The 20,120-nt window shown below is 43.1% G+C and overlaps 1 protein-coding gene across 4 annotated transcripts in view; it reads right to left on the bottom strand.

The window, feature by feature from the left end:
- Nucleotides 1-517: 517 nt before the first annotated feature.
- The window catches only part of LOC127618113 (phosphofurin acidic cluster sorting protein 2-like), a 52,479-nt gene continuing 32,876 nt past the window's right edge, over nt 518-20,120 (bottom strand). For 3 of the 4 annotated variants that reach the window (XM_052090383.1, XM_052090385.1, XM_052090384.1), the window contains exons 15-25: nt 19,254-19,360; nt 18,990-19,144; nt 18,747-18,857; nt 17,679-17,787; nt 16,716-16,748; nt 12,621-12,663; nt 12,453-12,495; nt 11,550-11,676; nt 11,205-11,431; nt 10,927-11,040; nt 518-3,297 (exon numbers count right to left, since the gene is read on the bottom strand). In XM_052090383.1, coding sequence (XP_051946343.1) covers nt 3,179-3,297; nt 10,927-11,040; nt 11,205-11,431; nt 11,550-11,676; nt 12,453-12,495; nt 12,621-12,663; nt 16,716-16,748; nt 17,679-17,787; nt 18,747-18,857; nt 18,990-19,144; nt 19,254-19,360 — 1,188 coding nt within the window. In that variant the 3' untranslated portion in view covers nt 518-3,178. The remainder of the gene's footprint in view (nt 3,298-10,926; nt 11,041-11,204; nt 11,432-11,549; nt 11,677-12,452; nt 12,496-12,620; nt 12,664-16,715; nt 16,749-17,678; nt 17,788-18,746; nt 18,858-18,989; nt 19,145-19,253; nt 19,361-20,120) is intronic. The other variant, XM_052090386.1, reaches the window with a different exon arrangement.

Below are 20,120 nucleotides of genomic sequence, written 5' to 3'. Positions count from 1 at the left end.
TTTTAAGTACTGCTGCCATATGATTGGCTGATTAGATAATCGCATGAATAAGTAGGTATACAAGTATTCCTAAAAGTGCTCAGTGTGTTTATTTGTATTTACATATAAGGAGAGCAGATTTACCCTTGTTTGAATATGAACAATTCTATATATTAGCTAAATATTTAGCTTAGAATTACAAAAATATAATATTTACATTTACATTTAATTTGTGCATTTACTGTAAAAGTTAGACATTTGAAAAATTTACCTTTTTCTTATGCTGATTTAGTTAAATCTGGCAAAATATAGCAGTTTCTGTAGTCAATTCTGGCTACATGTATCTTTTTTGGTAGCACACTTTACATTTGGTACCCCAAATACACATTACACATATCTGTATTGTAAAAGTTTTTAATATGGTATTTTAAAATGATATAAAAACCTTGGGAAACGGGTTTGGTTAAAATATTTAAATACTTAAATAGGCAGTGCAAAAACACAAGCAGAAACCAAAACAAAGACATTTTAGTGTGTGTAGTTTTATTAAGTTCCAGTAAAGGAATAACTGTGGTAGTATTTTTTACAAGTAACAGGTTTTTTTTTTTTTTTTTTACAAATACAAATTTATATGAGGAATCCCCCACAACTGGAGCAGAATCTTTAAATAAAAAAAAAAACTAAAATACATTTATATTATACTTTTTAATAATAATAAAAAACAAACTAATACTAGTGGCAGGTATTCATTTAAACAGCAAACAAACAGTTCTTTAGCACAGCTTTAATTTCTGTATAAATTGACATCATCAGCACAGCTCACTACATACTGTGTAAAAGTTATGAAACTTTTACACTTTGAACAAGCATGAGGTATTGCCATCAAACCTCTATTGACCAGACATATAAAAATACTGATATCATTAGTTTGGGCATTAACCTATATCAATTGTGACAAGTGTGAATCAGTGAGCTGAATTAGGGGACAGTTCCCTCATGGGCTGGATTTGTTTGTTTTGACATTTTCACTATGGAGCAACTGAGGCACAAATATCATTCAAGTTGAAAACTGCACTATCTGCGTATAATGAGGACATCTCAATCTCACAATCCTTTGGATTAGAAACTGACAAAGTTCAGAGCCTCAATAAACCTATAGAACACTAAAACATTAGCATCTACAGTACATGTGCTCATGTCACCTAAAGGCAGGCATACAGTAAGCACTAAAGCTATGGAACACAGTACATTTTATGCTACATTTAGTGAGATTAATTATATTTATGTGGCTCCTTTTTAGTGTTTCTGGGTGCATCTCACAAAACATGTCCAGGTCACATTTCAAATATAAAATATGAAATTATATTTATGTAATAATGGAGAAAATTAAGCTTACTTGACCATTAAGATGTTTTTGAATTGTGACATTATTTTCATTATATTTGCAAATTTTCCTTCCCAAATACTTACTAAGATAATGCATCTGGACATTTTGCTTCAGTGTTTTATAATTCCCTTTATTTTCAAGGGTGATTTTCATTCTCATTTTCCTCTCAATATTTTTTTTTTTTTTTCAAAATCAGTATCAGTTAAAGGCAGTGTAACAAATACCATGATGTGCATTTTATTTTAATTTTAGTTTTTTAAACAATTTAAATATATATTTTTATTTTCATTAGAGTAACATGAATAAGAATGTGGCAAATGTACTTAATTGTCAAAATAATGTCAACGTATAAAATCTTAAATGGTCCAAATAATTCAATAAAAATAAAATCGCTTATTTATTTAGATTTTGGGGTGAAATTTTATTCAGACTTCAGATGTTTTGTGAGAATCACCTTTCAAATGATTCACCTGGTCTCCAGGTCATCAAGTTTTAGGCACAATTGTCTAAAATCCAATTCAACATCTGGGGAAACATTGGATATCTAAAAAAAATAAATAAAAAAAACCCCTAAACAAGCCAACAAATAAAATAGAACATACATTTCATTCTAAGAAACGGTTAAATTAAAAAAGAAGAGTGCAGCACACAGTGTGACAGTGGTGAGTCTAAGGCACTCAATCCAGTTTCTGTCAGTTCTTGCAGAGTTCCAACAAGGCTTTGCTGCAGTTTTTACCTGGAGTGAACAGCGCTGTGCACCACAGGAAGCATTATAACAGAAACACAATCTAGTAATGTTTTAAAAGTGCTTTAGCTTTTAGTACCTTCAGTGAATACATTCTCTCTCACACACACACACACACACACACACACACACACACACAGTTAACCTTCAAGAGCCCCTCTGAGCTTGTTGAGGTTACACAGTGAGAGAGGAAAAAAAGAAGAGGATGGAACAAAATAATTTTCTCTATCAAAAATGTTCTTAATTTTCTTATTTTCCTGTAAAAATATCTAAACCTCCTTAAAAAAGATAAATTTAGGCCTACTTGAGCAAAATTGTGTAAAAATTGCATGAGAATATATTTTAAAATAGTTTTTCTTTTCTTTTTTCTTGTTTTAGGCATAAATCTAACAAATGTTCACACATTTATCCTTAAAACAAGAAGAAATTATTTGCCAATGGGGTAACAAAACAAATGCAATTCAAGATATACTCTCTGAAAACAAGTCTTAATATCGTACACAATTTTGCTTCTCAAGTAAAGGATATTTCGATATTTTTACTGGAAAACCAGACAAAAATACTGATAAAGATCATGTTTTTCAGGACCTGTACATTCTGGTGCAGTTTTCAAGAACAAAGCAAAGTAATTCCACAGGAACTACATATGGAAAATCCTTTTAAAAGAAATGAAATCCAGATTCTGTCTTTTGTATATGACTATGCACAGTTCCCCTCACGCTAGTAAGTTCACTCATGAGTGCGTCAACTGCTGAAATGATGCCGAGATGTGTAGAGAAAGTTTGCAGAATGACCCAAACCACCCCAAAATTCACAAGTTATGGAGTTAAATCAGTTTAAAGAATCAGTTCATTAGTCTTCTTTTCTTCATAAACTGTTTTAAAAGCTCAAGAAATACACCCCGTTGCCAAAACTGCATGAAGTCTTTCAATCAATCACAATCAATATCAATGAAATAAAATAAAGAACTGACGCAAATCATAAGCAGATATTTAAATAAAACCATGAGGCAGCACTGGGAGTGAAGGCAGCCGTAGCACAGAGGAGTGAAGATGTGTGGCTGTAGGTCAGTAAGGCCCTTTGGAGGGTCCGAAGACGGCCAGGGGAAAATGTTTCACGTGAGATGACCACTGAGCTGCGAGCTGGAAAAACTTCACATCATTCCATTCTATTCCATCTATCAACACTGCAGAGAGGGGACAAACAAACTCATTATACTTATACAAACATTGTTTACTTAAAGTGGTCATTTCATACTTTATTATTATTATTATTATTATTATTATATTTAATTATTATTCATGTTTTATTTTTTTGCACAAAAAAAGTCATAATTTAGGTTCCCCTTCTGTCGCTCTCTCCATGTTGTGTCGGAGAAGCAACACTAGGGGTCTCTCTTGAGCGCCGATATTCACCTCTGATCTATTGAAAAGGGCCAATGGGAGTTGGCAGTCAGTATTTGCATACCCCGCCCCCGGACATACAGGTATTTAAGCGGGGCAAATATGGGAGTTCATTCAGAAAATTTCTTCGAGCCGATGGTCTGTCTGCAGTTGCTGCGAGTTTACACACCACTATAAAAGCGTTCCTGTTTCCTCTGGCGATCTGCATGCTGTTGGATCTTGACGGCGCACAACAGTGGCTTTCTCCTTCACTTTGCACGGCGTGCATTGTTGCCCGAGCCGACAGCGCAGACACACATACACACTGTGTATATTAAAAGAGTTATTTTCCTTAAAAGAGTAAATTTCTCTAAAAGAGCAAACACAGCGGCGTTGAACGTCCTTTTCAGGACGCGTCTTTCTGAAGATGCCTTTCCGCCCCTGTGTAGTTTTTGGAGGCGGTGATTTCTCTCCACCTCTGACGGTCATAAAAACCGCCTGGCGTACCTGGGTTGCGAAACACGCAGGCAGCGTTTTTTATGAATGGTCTATGTTTTCAGTATGAAAACATAGCCATGACAGCATTGTGGTCGTAGGCTTTCTCTTGTAGTGAGAGAAAGCCGCTTCAGCCGCCCCCCGCGCCTCGCCTCCTTCCCACGGGATGAACATGCTCTCCAATGGGTTATGTTTTCAGCCTGAGAACATTGCTGCAGCAGCGTTGCGATCTCTGCTTTCTTGTGAGGAAGAAAGCCACTTCAGCCGCCCTCCGCTCCTCGCCTCCTTCCTACGGGATTGACGCAGGCGCCGCTGGCGATGAAGATGATCCGGGATAATGGCGGGCTGCGTTTGCCGGGTAAAACCGCTCGAAACCCCCCGCCCCCCCCCTGCACGCTTGCTTGCTCTCCTCACGAGCTCGGGATAAGCGCGGTCCGCCTAACGGCCGGCCGCCCGGTCCCTGGAACTCCCGGACATTGGATGACGACATCACCGCTGCATCGGAGAGCGTCACAGCGGCATCGGATGCGGATAACTCGCCTGGGCCGCCACCTACGTGTCTGCTTGCCCAGTCTGAGCCTGACGCACGGACATCCGCTATGCTTCCCCGGGCTTGATGATTCACGGGCTGGTGCGCCGCCCACAGCCGCGCGCCCCCCCCGTTCCTTCCCGGACGTGCACGACAAGCTGAGCGAGCCAAGCTCCCTCGCTCCTCCGCTCTCACTACCCTCAGCGGTAGAACGGTCCCAGACCGCTCCCCCCCTGCATGCCATGGCCCCTCCCTGCAAGTCCACCGGGCCAAGGCACTTCAAGATTTGCACTTAGGTAGTCCTGTTCTTGACGTGCTGCAGGAACTGCACTCGGACAGGCGATGTCCACCCTCGTGGTCCAGAAACATAACAAATGGACTGGATCTGGTCGTAGCACAGGAGGTTGACAAAGCACACTTTCTCAAAACTCTCCAGTCTCCCAGCTCCATTCGGCGACACCACCTGACGACTCCACCCAGCAGTCCTCAGTGGTGAAGAAACAGACGGAGGCCAGGTCACACGTCCTGCCCGCCGCCAAACCTGCCGCCAGGGGCCATGCCCTGTCTGCTGCGCCAAGGGCGTCCTCCTGTGGCTTTCAAGGAAGAAAGGAAGTGGTGTTCGCCTCCAGCGAGCGAGGCGGGCCTAGCTCTCAGCCCTACGTTGAGCTCCCCGCAGAAAGAGGACGCCCCTCATCTCACGGACCCCCTCGAGGACCGGAAGGCTCCCAGGTGCTCCTGAGGCGACCGACCCAGAGACCGAGGCGTTAGCTCCGAGGTGGTAAGACCTCTCCGTTCCCGGTGGAGGGCGGGAGGAGAATCCTTTGTTTTTACATTTTCCACATTCTCAATAATAGAGCTATTTCCTTTGCCTCTGGGTCACCTGGCCCGCAAATGCCGTTCTCACGGCAATCTGCTTTCAGATTACGACAGTCCGGTACACCAGGCGCGGCGTTCCTGCCTTCCGCCTGCCCACGACTGTCCCCGGCCGGCCGGTTCAGGCGAGTCCAGAGGGCGCCAGCATCAGACCTCTTCCTCAGTCACGAACCCGCCCCTGCCGGGTGCGCGGAGCAAGGTAAGTGCTTTGAGTCTATTCTCAGCACCTCAGCCTCAGGCGCAACGAAGCCGCCCGACGCTGCATTACCTGTTCCGCCCGCTCGCGAGGCCCGCCGGGTACATCCAAAATACTCGTCCCTTTGGTGCCCCTAAGCGTAGAGCTGGGAAGCGTGGCTTTCGCTTCCCAACGCATCACGCTGGCTGCACCGGACCATTCGACTCGGTTACGCAATTCAGTTTGCCCGGCTCCCGCCACCCTTCAGGGGCGTCTGCGGAAATCACAACCCTCTTAGCCAAGGGCGCGGTAGAGCCTGTCCCTCCAACCAAAATGAGGAAGGGTTTCTACAGCCCTTCATTGTACCCAAGAAAGGCGGCGGCTTACGACCAATCCTGGACTTGCGAGTTTTCAATCGGGCCTTGTTAAAACTCCCGTTCAAGATGCTCACGCAGAGAAATATTCTGGCTGGCGTTCAGCATCTAGATTGGTTCGCAGCAGTAGACCTGAAGGACGCGTACTTCCACGTCTCAATTCTACCACGACACCGATCCTTCTTACGGTTCACGTTCGACGGCCAGGCGTTTCAGTACAAAGTCCTCCCCTTCGGCCTGTCTCTGTCCCCTCGCATCTTCACGAAGATCGCAGAGGCAGCCCTTGCCCCGCTACGAGTAGCCGGCATCCGCAGAGACCAGGTGCTCCGGCACCTCAGCCGCTGGGGCTTCAGGTCAACTGGGAAAAGAGCAAGCTCACTCCGGTTCAGAGCATCTCTTTTCTCGGGTTGGAGTTAGACTCAGTCTCAATGACAGCACGTCTCACGAGCGGCGTGCTCAGTCGGTGCTGGACTGCCTCGCTTCCTTCAAGCCAGGCACAGTGGTCCCTCTAAAACTTTTCCAGAGGCTCCTGGGGCATATGAGCGTCCTCCGTGGCGGTCGCGCCGCTGGGGTTGATGCATATGAGACCACTCCAGCACTGGCTCCAGACTCGAGTCCCGAGACAAGCATGGCACCACGGCATGCATCAGGTAAGGATCACCCCCGCCTGCCTCAAAACACTCCGACCCTGGACAGACCTCTGCTTTTTACGGGCAGGAGTGCCCCTGTAGCAGGTGTCCCGACGCGTCCTGGTCACAACCGAAGCCTCCGGTCCGGGTGGGGTGCCGTGTGCAGTGGGCACGCAGCAGCGGGCCGTTGGAAAGGGGCCCCGCTGCGTTGGCACATCAATTGCCTGGAGTTGCTGACCGTCCTTCTTGCTCTCAGGAAGTTCCTCCCGTTAGTTCGGGACAAACATGTCCTCGTGAGGTCGGACAGCACCACGGTGGCGGCGTACGCTCCCGCCACATGTCACAACTCGCCCGCCGTCTCCTCCTATGGAGCCAGCAGCGACTCAAGTCGCTGGGCGCCACTCACATCCCCGGCAAGCTCAACGTCGTGGCGGACGCGCTATCAAGACAAAGCCTGCCCGGCGGGAGTGGAGGCTTCACCCCAGTCGGTCCAGCTGATTTGGGAGCGGTTCGGCAAGGCCCAGGTAGACCTGTTTGCCTCCCAGGAAACCTCCCAATGCCCGCTCTGGTGCGCCCTAACAGAGGCTCCCCTCGGGACAGGCAGCTGGCACACAGCTGGCCCTCGGGGCTGCGCAAGTACGCATTTCCCCAGTGAGCCTTCTTGCACCGGTGCTGTGCAAGGTCAGGGAGGACGAGGAGCAAGTCACATTAGTGGCCCCCTACTGGCCCACTCGGACTTGGTTCTCGGAACTCTTCTCGCGACAGCTCCTCCCTGGCGAATTCCCCTGAGAAAGGACCTCCTCTCTCAGGGGCCGGGGCACGCTCTGGCACCCGCGCCCAGACCTCTGGAACCTCCACGTCTGGTCCCTGGACGGGACGCGGAAGAGCTAGCCGGCTTACCGGTGACCGTTGTGAATACAATCAACCAAGCCAGAGCCCCCTCTACCAGGCACCTTCACGCCCTAAAGTGGCGTTTGTTCGCAGATTGGTGTTCTTCCCGAACTGAAGACCCGCAGAGATGCGCAATCGAGTCAGTGCTCCTGTTCCTACAGGAGAGGCTGGACAGGAGGCTGTCCCCGTCCACCCTCAAGGTGTATGTTGCCGCCATTGCCGCCCACCACAATCCTGTAGACGGCAAGTCTTTGGGTATGCACGACCTGATCCTCAAGTTCCTGAGAGGCGCCCGGAGGTTGAATCCCTCTCGGCCAGGCCTAGTTCCCTCCTGGGATGTCTCGGTAGTCTTGGCAGGACTCCAGAGACTTCCCTTCGAGCGCTTGAATCAATTGGACTCAGGGCCCTCTCTCTTAAGACGGCCCTGCTGATCGCGTTCGCCTCCATCAAGAGGGTCGGGGACCTGCAAGCGTTCTCTGTCAGCGACACTTGCCTGGAGTTCGGTCCGGCAGATACGTCTGTGATCCTAAGACGCTGACCGGGCTATGTGCCCAAGGTTCCTACCACACCATTCCGAGATCAGGTAGTGAACCTGCAAGCTGCCCGGGAGGAGGCAGACCCAGCTTTTCATTGCTGTGTCCAGTGCACGCCCTGCGCATTTACCTGGACCGCACACAGAGCACCAGGCGCTCTGAGCAGCTCTTTGTCTGCTTTGGGGGCGGCAGAAAGGGAATGCCGTCTCCAAACAGAGGCTCGCCCACTGGGTTGTCGGCGCCATCACACTGGCTTATCACACCCAGGCGGCGCCCCTACATATCGCGGTCGAGCTCACTCAACAAGGGGTGTTAGCGTCCTCGTGGGCACTGGCAAGGGCACCTCCCTAGCAGACATCTGTAGAGCCGCGGGTTGGGCAACACCCAACACCTTCGCGAGGTTTTACAACCTCAGCGTTGAGTCGGTTAGCGTCTCGTGTTTTCTCAGGTCGAGCCCGTGAGAACTTCGGTAACACGTGAGACCGACCGGCCGGGTGGATCAGCTTGGCTCAGCGCCCTTTCCTGACATCAAGGTAAAGTAGTGCGCCTTCTTCCCAGAGCGCCCCACTCCGAGTCGGGCCCCTGGTCGATTCCTCCCTAGCCCTCCGGGTCCAGCGGTTCAGCGGAGGAACTTCGCCGACCCAAGCCACTGCGGGTACCCTGATGGCTACCCTGTACTGGTATAGGTGTTCCACAGGTAAGGCCTCCTGCTCGGACTCCCCTGTGTGTAATTCCACGGTTCTGTCCCCTTACGGCGGACCCCTGTGTCTCCCTTAGGCAGTTACAGCTGCCCGGTCGCCGTGCTGTAGCAACTCCCCCTTCGAGGCTGGATCTACCACCGCACCATACTTTCCACCACGAGCCCTAAGGCGGCCGTGTGGCGTGTCTACCACTTTTCCTCCCCAAGAAAAAGGGCAGGTGTGGTCTCCGCGGGGTCTGGGTAAGACCCCTTCCCTATATGCGTGTAAGGGCCCGGCCGTGATTGCTCTATGCAAGAAACATAGAGAAAAGAGGCCCAGCCAGGCTGGCCCGTTCCCATGTTGGCAAACATCGCCTTGTTCCCCTCCCAGGGTAACTAGAAGGATTCAGATGTTCTTATGGGGCATTGGGGAAGAGTGCGTGCAGCCAGGTACAGGCGATCGCGCGGCACTGGATGAAATCTGCCTCTGTATCGGCGGTTCACGTTACGCGGTTCAGCGCATGGCAAGATTGGAATGGGTCCCCTAGTGTCAGCTTCTCCGACACAATGTGGAGACAGCGACAGAAGAGAACGTTTGGTTATGTATGTAACCTCCGTTCCCGAGGGAGGAACGACACGTTGTGTCTTTCCTCCGCCATGTCGCTGAACCGAGCCACTGTTGTGGCGGACCATTTCGGCTCCTCAGAAAAATCCTGAATGAACTCCCGTGTTTGCCCGGCTTAAATACCCGTATGTCGGGCGGGGTATGCAAATACTGACTGCCAACTCCCATTGGCCCTTTTCAATAGATCAGAGGTGAATATCGGCGCTCAAGAGAGACCCCTTGTGTCGCTTCTCCGACACAACGTGTCGTTCCCTCCCTCGGGGAACGGAGGTTACATACGTAACCAAACGTTTTCATGACCATTTCCCACTCCTTACCCTTGCAATTAAACAGACTGCTTTTTGTTAATGCGCCTTATGTGATAAACACACACAAATATTTACTCATCTCAAAACCACAGTTACAGTAAGAAACTTATACATCCTGATTGCTGCAGATTCCCAGTGAAATGTTCAGCGGGGGGAGGGGGCAACAGCGAGTGAAATTATGTAATCAGAAGAGGTTTGAAAGGTGAATATTAGATAGAGGTTTTAATGCGTAAATCTAACCGATAGTGTCCAAAAACAAAATGCAAAAAGGAAGAGTACATTTTCTAAAGCTACCAATTTCATCTTGTGTCGCTTCTATGACACTTTGTCTCACGTATCAACTTCACTTGTGTACGCACGCGTACATCAGAGTACAAAGTCCAAAACTCTATGAGGTGAGCTACCACACAAGCTAATCACAATGTAAATGTTTGTGTGTCTGTAATTCAAGCATTAAAACGTATTGTTATTCAAATTATGCCGTATAGTCAGAGGCAGAGGCAAATGAGAGTTGTCCTCCGCCACCCGGATTGAGGCGAGAATCCACACCACCACGAGGACCTACTTAAAGTAGTGGGAATCGGACATTGCAATTGGGAGAAAAGGGGATGACACATTTTTTTTTTTTTTATAAATAAAAATGTAAAATAAGCAATTTTATCACACTAAAATCATTTAACACATATTATGTTTACAGTAATATGGTTATACCATATGGATTTTAATGTTTATTGACTGGTATGATGCATTTCCATTATTTATGCCTTTCTGTAATGGACATTTTTGCTTTTGCTTTTCAAATAAATGAGGGACTAGTCAACTTAATTTATTTGTGGTAATCAACATTATGCCACAAATGCCGTCGATTGAGTTTAACTTGTATTGAACCCGGAACATTCTTCTACATCTTCTATATAAACATAGCCACAGCACAAGGTTTGGCAGACTTAAACACAATTTACTATCTTTGTTATCTGGTGCATATGAATAATAATATCAATCCAACTTCCTCATTACCTTATGTGATTAAATGAGCCAAACGAAGTCTCCAAATGCTGAATAGTCATTGAAATGTGAGCAGTCATATATTATTGTTTCAGGTTTTTGACATCAGAAATGAGACGTTTTTGCAGACTAGCATCAAATAAATGGTCTTTGTAGGCTAGGGAGGAAGTTTTGAGTTCTGAAAGTTACAGTAAGTTTTCATGATACAATAAACTCTTATCTCAAAAGATCAAGGAACATTTTATTCCTCAAGATATTAGAACAGTTTGCTGATTTTACTGAATTGTTGTTTTGATTAAATTTGATTGGTTGCTCACCTTTCAGCATGGTCTGCTGGTGTTTAGCGGTGCAGATGAGTCGACTTATGCCCTCTATCACCTGACTCTTAGACTCCGCCTCTTTATCCTTGGTCTTTTTAGGCAGAAACATCACTGAACACAGAGACACAGTCACAAAATTTACTTCAACAACACTTTACATTTCAAAAACAGTAAAAAAAACAAACGTACTAGTGTAAATGTAATGTGTTCCCACACTACCGCGTAATTGTGTATTTTATTGCATGTAATCTTGTGTTTCTATGTAACTTTCTTACCTTTCTTATTCTTCTCTTTGGTTACAATAGTCATGGACATGGTGGGCTGATGAGCCCCCTCTGCCCCGCCCAGTGGGAGGCGGCTAACCTGCAGTGAGCGGAAGGTGCACTTAAGAGTGTTTTTGGCAGAGGAGTCTCTCTTCTCCACTTCTTTCTTTCTCTCTGATGGAGCAATCCAGTAATCAACCTGAAGACCCATCAGCTCCCCCTGGCCCCCTCCAGGAGAACTGCAGCCACAAACACAAAACTAAAAGACTAAAGAGATCCGAGATACATGGCAGGTATTTAATGAGTGTATTAAAGCATTGTGTGTGTGTGTGTGTGTGTGTGTGTGTGTGTGTATACCTGAACACATGCACTAAGGGAGAGGAGGGAGGCGTTGGAGATGCTTCTTTCAGTAAAGGGGAGATCTGTGCAGGAGGAGTAGAAGAGAGAAGAGCAGAGCCCACAGGAGCAGCATCGTCTGAATCACCTATGCGCACACATATGCACAGATCATTTATAAACTTAATCTTAAATATTAATTAGGAAATTAAAATTTAGATATAGGTTCAATCTAAGTGATATCTGACATATAATGGGCAATGAGTGAACCATAAAGAAATAGTTCAACCAAAAATTATAATTCTCTCATCATTTACTCACTTTTATTCTGTCTCAAACTCGTATGACTTTCTTCTTTGGAACACAAACGAAGATATTTTAATGGAGATATGATGTGAATATATACATAAAATGCAATTCAATGGGGTCCAACACTTCCTAGCTCCTAAAAGGACATAAAGCCAGCATAAACATAATCCATACGACTCCAGTGGTTTAATCCAGGTCTTCTGAAGCAATTGGATCGGTTTTGCGCGAGAAAATGTAACACCCTTTTCACTAGAAAAAAAATGGTCGTGTTTATGATTTGAAGCTTGATTTCACATTCTTGTGCTTGAAACATGCTCAGAGGGCATATCCTGTGCATATAAATGGGCAGAGCAAGTGTACTGCGCTATGTGTCTCGTGCGAGGAATAGTTGAGTAGTATGGATTAGGAGTACTCCACTTGGGTAGTATGGATTAACTTTATGCTGCCTTTTTGGAGCTTGAAATGGATATATTCACATGTTTTTGATCTCCATCAAAACATCTTTGTTTGTGTTTCATGGAAGAATTAAAAGTCATATGACTTTGAGATGGCATAAGGGTGAGTAAATGATGAGAGAATAATACTGATAATGATGGGTGAACTCCTTTAACTCACCAGATGTGGCAGAAGTGTGTTCAACAATCCCCACTTTCACCACCTACAGACAGATTTAAAACACAGGCAATATAAGTCAAATACAACATTTACAAAAACATCTCACAGCAATATATACTTAATTGTAAAAACTACATTTGAGAATGAAACAAGGTCTGGATGACATACCCCAATAAAAGGGATGAACTTCTGAGAGGAGTCTTCATCAAGACTGTGAGGGAGAACAGAGAAATTTGAACACATGGTTAAATTATTAATACATTAAACCAACTAAATCAATTAAGCTATTAAAGAGCACAAACCCAAAGTAGAGAGGAACCTTTCAAACTCTGAGAGAAGACTTGTAACATTATTTTGGCATTCCAACTTTCTGCTTTGTTCACTCCTATCCCCTCCCACTATCTATTCTGTCACTCCAAGCCCATCCCACTTTCCATTCTGTCCCAATTAGTCCCTCCCACTGTCTGTCCTGTCACTTTCAGGCCATCTCAACAATCAATTAAACACATAAGACTAATTAGAGATCCAATGAAGCACATCTTAGACATGCTGAAATGAAATGCTGCAAAGACAGACATGCCAGCGTTCATCCAATCGCTTGCTCTCATTATGCAACTGCCCCATCCACTCCATAGAAGCTTCCACAAAAATAAATTAAACAAAGCAGCATTCCCAGCCAATCATGGCTCAGATTTAGGCAACTTGAACCAGAGATGGTCTAAATCTAAAGCTAAATCTAGCAACAATAATAGTAGTATTACAATAGGCATGAAAATGTGTTTCTTTACTTATAAGTTCTTTAGACACAAGTGTTTTTGTAACATACTTGTATGTACTTACAGATTCAGAAATACAGAATCATTAAACACAGAATAATTCAATAATGACAACTAATATCTTAAGCACAAAAAGGGTTTCTGAGGGAGAGCAGTACACTTCATTTACTCATTTATTAAGCTATACTGTATCTAACCTACAGGACTTTCTGTTATTCTGAATTCCACTACTCACTCTCTCTTAAATGAGGTGGTAGGCTGTGCATTTGAAGTCTAGGCCTTCAGTGTGATTCGTGCCATTAAGAAAACAGTTCCACAATGAATAAGACACCCTATGCCTTTGGGCATCATACATTATGTTGCAGCTAACTGATAATACCAATTGACATTTAAAAAAAAAAAAAAAAAAAGTCCACGCACGCAAGTCAGAACTTCAAATGACACTTAATGCTCAAGCAAGCCTAATTTTAATTGCAGCATGACTGTTTTGTGAAATGAACGTCTCCCGGACAGACATTCAAAAATCATAATTTTTTTCATATGTATCTACCAAGGAGGTCTATAATACCTGGAAAAATCTATCTAATAATATTTGCGATTTAAATGTTTCGTTTCGTCAGGGTACACGGTTATGCTGCGTTCCATTCAAGTTGGATGTGGGATATTCCTACTTGATATCTCCGACCATAAATGCATTCCATTCCCCGATATTCATAACTGCAATGCTCCCGTTAGAGAGCTAGGGAGGAGTAAACTCTTAGCAGGAGTTTGACTCTCATTAGAGATGTCTCCTAGCAACCCAACTGATAAACAATGCTGCAGCGTTAGCATTTGTGCTTCAGGTGTTCAATTATCAAAAGAGATTATAATGTTTTATACACCTGTTTCTGCAGGCGTTTGTTAAACACGCTTTAATTTCATGTAATGAGGTAACAAACTCATTTATCAATATTACTTAATAAAGTGAATGTTTATCACTTTCTTTGTATATCTCCCTGAGTGTCAACATGTTTTTGTGAGTTGAGAATTTCTGCAGAAGCCTAAAAGTTGTAATTCTTACTTAGATGCATTCCATTGCACTTTTCCTAGTAGGAAGTTGTAAAATCCGACTTTGAGTTGACTGGAACGCAGCACTACTTTTCAAAACTTGATCCGACACTGAATGCTCAAGCAGCCTAATTTACACTTGGAATACTCCTGATGTTGCTAAAACAACATTTGAATGCACTTAAATGAACAAAATGCACTTAAAATTTTACTTGAAGTGAAAATCAGTCCTCCTTTCCGGTTTAATAAATTAAGCAATCACACAGTCATACAGAACATCTCGTGTTTTTAAATCCTTAAGGATCTCTTTCTCAACCACAATAGCGGAAGTGATGACAACCGACTCGTCGGCGAGTTCTCGCACTCTTGGCTTTCAAATTACGTACATCACATAAAGCATGATTGCATCACTCAAGGCCAGCTAGAAGGCCTCGACCGGGACATATCCTAAAGATCACACCCACCAATAACAAATAAATCAATCTGATTGGCTGATGAATCTGACAGTCTGACTTTAGTTGCTCATTCATTTGCTCTGTTGAGGGATTCTGAAGAAATTCTGAAGGCCTGACGGGGTGGAGCTCAAACTCACTCGCTGCTTCATGCATACAATTTGTGAACTTGTGTCACACTTCACTTGTAAGAATCAAGGAATAATTTCTGGACTGGATAAACTTTTCGTTTTGTTTGTAGATTAATTAAGAGTGAAAAGCGATTCAAAATACATAAGCAAAAAGGTGAGAATGAAAAGGATTATTATTTATTTATTTGGCATGTTAGGCCAGCAGAGAAGGCTTTGCTAGGCCTGGGAATTCGCCACTGCTTAAATGTGACATTTTTGACATCTCATGTTTTAAACCATCTCTGATATTTAGAAGAGCAAAACCCAGAGGAGAAGCAAACTAGAGGAGAATAGAAAGAATCACAGGTGCCAGCCAATCACCCCAAAATCAATGCAACACAAGCCTAAATACAGGGAGTAGCACATAATTCCCACATCGGTTCAGAAATAATGTCAGTTTTGAAAGGTGCAACAGATGGTCTATTAAGCACTTCAGAGAATACAGAGACACTGATGAAACCAATAGCAGAGATTTCAGCCAATATCAGCAGCAATACTTCAAGCACCTGCTTGGAGAATCAAGAGAGAGTGTTGTGCAGTTTACTCTGATTGATCACTAGTGCACTCAAAGGGAGAAAAAGAAAACTGAGCTAGCGAAGACAGAAAGAGAAGAAATAATTTTACCTCCATTATATGGTCTGTTCACCTCATCATTTGCTCAAAAAGATATTAAACTGGAATCCTTTGAGATCATTTGTATCATTCATTTTGCTATTCAGACGACACGGAATTAAGAATATTTATGTTTTGAATCTTTAAAGCTTAAAGGGGAAGCGTGTAACTTCTGCTGCATTTTCCGACGCAGGGAATTAACCTACAATAGTGTCTCTGCTTGTTAAGCTGGAAAAAGATCAAATATTTTATATCGAAAAAAATGACACTCTAAACTGCACATTGCGTGCTCTGCTAAAGGACAGAGGTGAACAGAGCATGACGGGGGTAATATTCATAACCCAGAGTAGCAAGAGAGCCAATAAAACATTCAGATTCTTTCCACACTACAGACTTTAACACATTATTTAAGGGTAAAAACCAGAAAGAGGCTAAAGAGGAGACAAACCACTTGAACAGGAAAAATGGTTACACTCAGTATGGTAGTAGAAAATGGTTGAAGAAAAGAAAGTCCCACATTTTAGTTAAAAGAGCCAATCACTGCACTGCCTGATCTCATAGAGCTGTTCAGTCATGTTGTCAATTTGTAGGCCAACTCGAAAGGCTAATTTACCAAGGGTTCCCTCCGAAAGTTGCTAATAAGTTGCTACATAAGAACTACAATGGTTGTCTGATTTGTCAAACACTTAAACTCATATACTTCTTGTAGTTGTGGTCCTTATTTTACTACAATTTTACTATATGATTCTAAAAACCCATAAGAGGAAATTAATGGCTCGAAAAAAGCTAATTCTCGTTCAAGCTTTAGGATGACAAACTTTATAACTTTTTGCTCGAACATGCTTGTGCATTAACTTCACGAACATAGAAAACAGTTTTTAAAGCTTGTTTTCAGCTAAAGAAGCAAAATTGATGATACTACTTTTGTCAGATTTTGTTGCTGGTTTAAAATATGTAAAAAGCCAGCAGTTTGGAAGATTTCTGTCAGTTTTGAATTCACAAGCATACTGAAATGTTTTGCCCCAGAATTGACCCTGAATAAGAAAGTGTGGATAGAATCATAGTTTCAACAGCATCTCTCTGCTCCCTCTCAGCTAACACATGCTCATTAATACTACTTGAGAGAGAGAAATAAAAAGAAAGAGACAGATTAAGAAATGCGTCTGATTGGCTACGATATCAGTACAGGCAGGAAGACCACAATACCTTACTGCAAAATCAAAATGAAAGCTCTTTTTCCTTCAGAGAGGGCGAGGAAAAGAAAAAATAAACAGAAATAAAGTATGTTATTTACATACAGAGATGATAAACAGTGACATTAACATGCTTGGTCCAAACATGACATTAAGAAGGATGCTCACTACAGATGCAAATATTTGGAAGAATGAACTTCAACACAATCATCAAACACATCTGATTAAGTGGAGTGGAATACCAGATATTTGCATCTGTAGAGCACCTGGCAGTAAACCCAACCTCTATTAACACATATTCAAAGCACTTTTCATATCATCAGTTTGATATATTTTTAATTGTATTTAGACAAATACAATTATAGACACTCATAATCTTTGAATACGTTTTCAAAGATGGTACAATGTAAAATGAATAAGCTAATATGGCCAAAAAATTAAATTGTGTCATCGTTTTCTTACCCTCACGTCTTTCTTTGAACGATAAAAATAATAATTTATTGCATAATGTCTAAGCTGCTCTTTTCCTTACAAAATAAAGTCAATGGCGACCATGGCTGTCAAGCATGATTTTCAAGGCAATATTTTCAGTGAATAACAACTTAACATTTCAATAAAATGGAATAGAGCGCACAAGCTGTATGGACCACTTTTAGAATGCTTTCATAGTGTCTTTTTGTACATTTTGACCGTGACAGCTCCTGGTTCCAATCTACTTGCATTGTATGGAAAAGAGCAGCTTGAACATTCTGCTAAACTTCTCCTTTGGTGTTTCATGGAAGAAAAAAGTAAAATAGTTTTGGAACAACATGACTGAGTAAATGATGACAGAATGTTCTTTTTGGTTGAATTATCAATTTTAAAATCACACTGATATTTTATATTCAGTGTATTCAGCACAGCCTGTACGTTGCCTCCACTGAAAAGTTTGATTCTTTGTATAAGCATAGATGAGGTTTCTATTTGCATGTGTTACCTCTTCTGCTTGTAGGTTAACATGGCCTCTGCTATGGGCAACTGATGAGCTCCATTTGCCCCCAACATATACTGTGTTACCCTGGAAACCACATCTGGACTGTCCTGAACTGTTTGGAGAGTTGGAAGAAGAAGGTGGGACAAAGACCAAAATCTTGGAAATCTTCTTGTACATCTTGTAAATTTGTAATGGTAAAATTGTATTTAAAATTGTAAAAATACAAATGTCTAAACATTCTAATTTACAAATGACTTTAGACTTAAAACTTATGGTGCGAGACATCCACATTCTGAGAGAGTGAGAAGAACGAACGAAAGGACAGAAGAAAGGACGGACGGAAGCATGGAAGTTGTAACAGTAATTCGAAAGGAAGTAAGGAAAGAAGAAAAGTTAGAAAAAGGAAGGAAGGAAGGAAAGAAGAAAGACAGAAAGAAAGAATATTTGAGAACTTAAGAATTTTTCAAAAATTGTACTTAGGATAAATTATAAGAAGTTCGTAAGAATGTTCCTACGAACTGCCTTAATTGTTCTCTTAAGAACAATTTCGTGAATCCGGCCCCAGGTCTCCTAAGTAACCAAACTGGCCCGGTTGCTAGGGTAGGTAGAGTCACATGGGGTAACCTCCTCGTGATCGCTATAATGTGATTCTCGCTCTCGGTGGGGCGTGTGGTGAGTTGTGCTTGATGCCGCGGAGAATAGCGTGAAACCTCCACACGCACTAGGTCTCTGAGGTAACACGCTCAACAACCCACGTGATAAAATACGCAGATTGACTGTCTCAGACGTGGAGGCAACTGAGATTTGTCTTCCGCCACCCGGATTGAGGTGAGTAACTACGCCACCATGAGGACCTAGAGCGCACTGTGAATTGGGCATTCCAAAATAGGAATGGAAGGTTTCCATTCCTGTTTTAACAGTAACTCGAAAGGAAGGAGGAAGTGAAAAAGAAGAGAAGAAAGAAAGAGGGAAAGAAAGAAGGAAAGGACAGAAGGAAGGATGGAAGGAATTGCAAGAGTAATTTGAAAGGAACAATGGTAGGAAGGAAAGAAGTGTGAGAGAAACAGTTACCTGAGGTTGGCGCTTCTAGTTTGCTGAAAAGATCTCTCCATGCAGAGTCCTGGAACAGATTGTTATATCTGTAGTCTATGCTGGCCAGATATTTAGCCACTGGATGAACACCTACACACACACACACACACACACACACACACACACACACACAGAGTATGTTTACAGTTTTTAGCAGTTCTGGAGGGGTTTTACTAGTCAGTCCTCATCGTCTACCAATTTCTTCCCCCCGACCCATCTCACCAAGAGGGATGATAAGGAATCGCAGGTATCCAAGCCAGTTGGGGGTTTTGTGTGTCAGGTGATCAACAAATAAACGCAAAACAGCAGACAGGTAATGCTGAGGTCCTGCCACTCCGATCCGCACTGGAGTTGGAGTGACCGAGTTACTGTTACAACTAGACAGAGACAAGCAGAAAAAAAGATGAAATATGTTCAACCTTAAATAGCAGCAATTAAAAAAAGAATGTGTATGTGTGTCTGTTTCGGAGTGACTGAGAGACTCACAATCTTTGTATGCGAGAGATGATGGTGCTGAATGCAGCCTGTATGTCAGCCGTAGTGCATGTACACACAACAGGAAGACTGTGATTCTGTAACACCTCAGATACATACTGTGAGAAAGAAGATGAAAACGGGAGAAAGGGAGCTTTTATAATGATAAATGATCTACCATTAAGGCTGAGCGTTATATCAGTTTATAACATGAAATAGGTCAACAGGTAAAGATTTCGCTATTCAGTTTATACCATGGTAGATTGCATGACTACAAGTGGGCTTTACTTTATTTATACCTAGCTTTTTTACAAAAAACTATAGATTCATATGAAAAAACAGAATAGGATGTGTCCCAAACTTGCAGATTTAACATGATATTAAACTGTTTAGTAGTGAGAGTATGCATATACCAACTATTTATTAACTGTTTCGAATAAGGCTCATCAATCAGAATTTAGCCAGAACGATTAATTTTATAATATTAGTTTTATTATTAGAGTCTTTTGGTTTTAGGTCAAGTGTTACATCTGTATAATTCCAAATAATAATAAGCAATTTAAGTGTTTACTTCACTGGATTCTCCAAAAAATAGGCATTATATTGAGTTGAGTAATATATAATTAGATATACATGTCAATTAGACATATTGACAATCATACCTTGCCCTGCGGGCCTGGGTAGCTCAGTGAGTATTGACGCTGACTACCACACCAGGAGTCACAAGTTCGAATCCAGGGCGTGCTGAGTGACTCCAGTCAGGCTTCCTAAGCAACCAATTGGCCAAGTTGCTAGGGAGGGTAGAGTCACATGGGGTAACCTCCTCGTGGTCGCTATAATGTGGTTCTCGCTCTTGGTGGGGCACATAGTGAGTTGTGC

The sequence above is a fragment of the Xyrauchen texanus genome, chromosome 24 (genome assembly GCF_025860055.1).
Source record: "Xyrauchen texanus isolate HMW12.3.18 chromosome 24, RBS_HiC_50CHRs, whole genome shotgun sequence".
NCBI lineage: Eukaryota > Metazoa > Chordata > Actinopteri > Cypriniformes > Catostomidae > Xyrauchen > Xyrauchen texanus.
The sequence above is the reverse complement of the archived record's forward strand: the minus strand, read 5'-3'. Positions and strand labels throughout refer to the sequence as shown.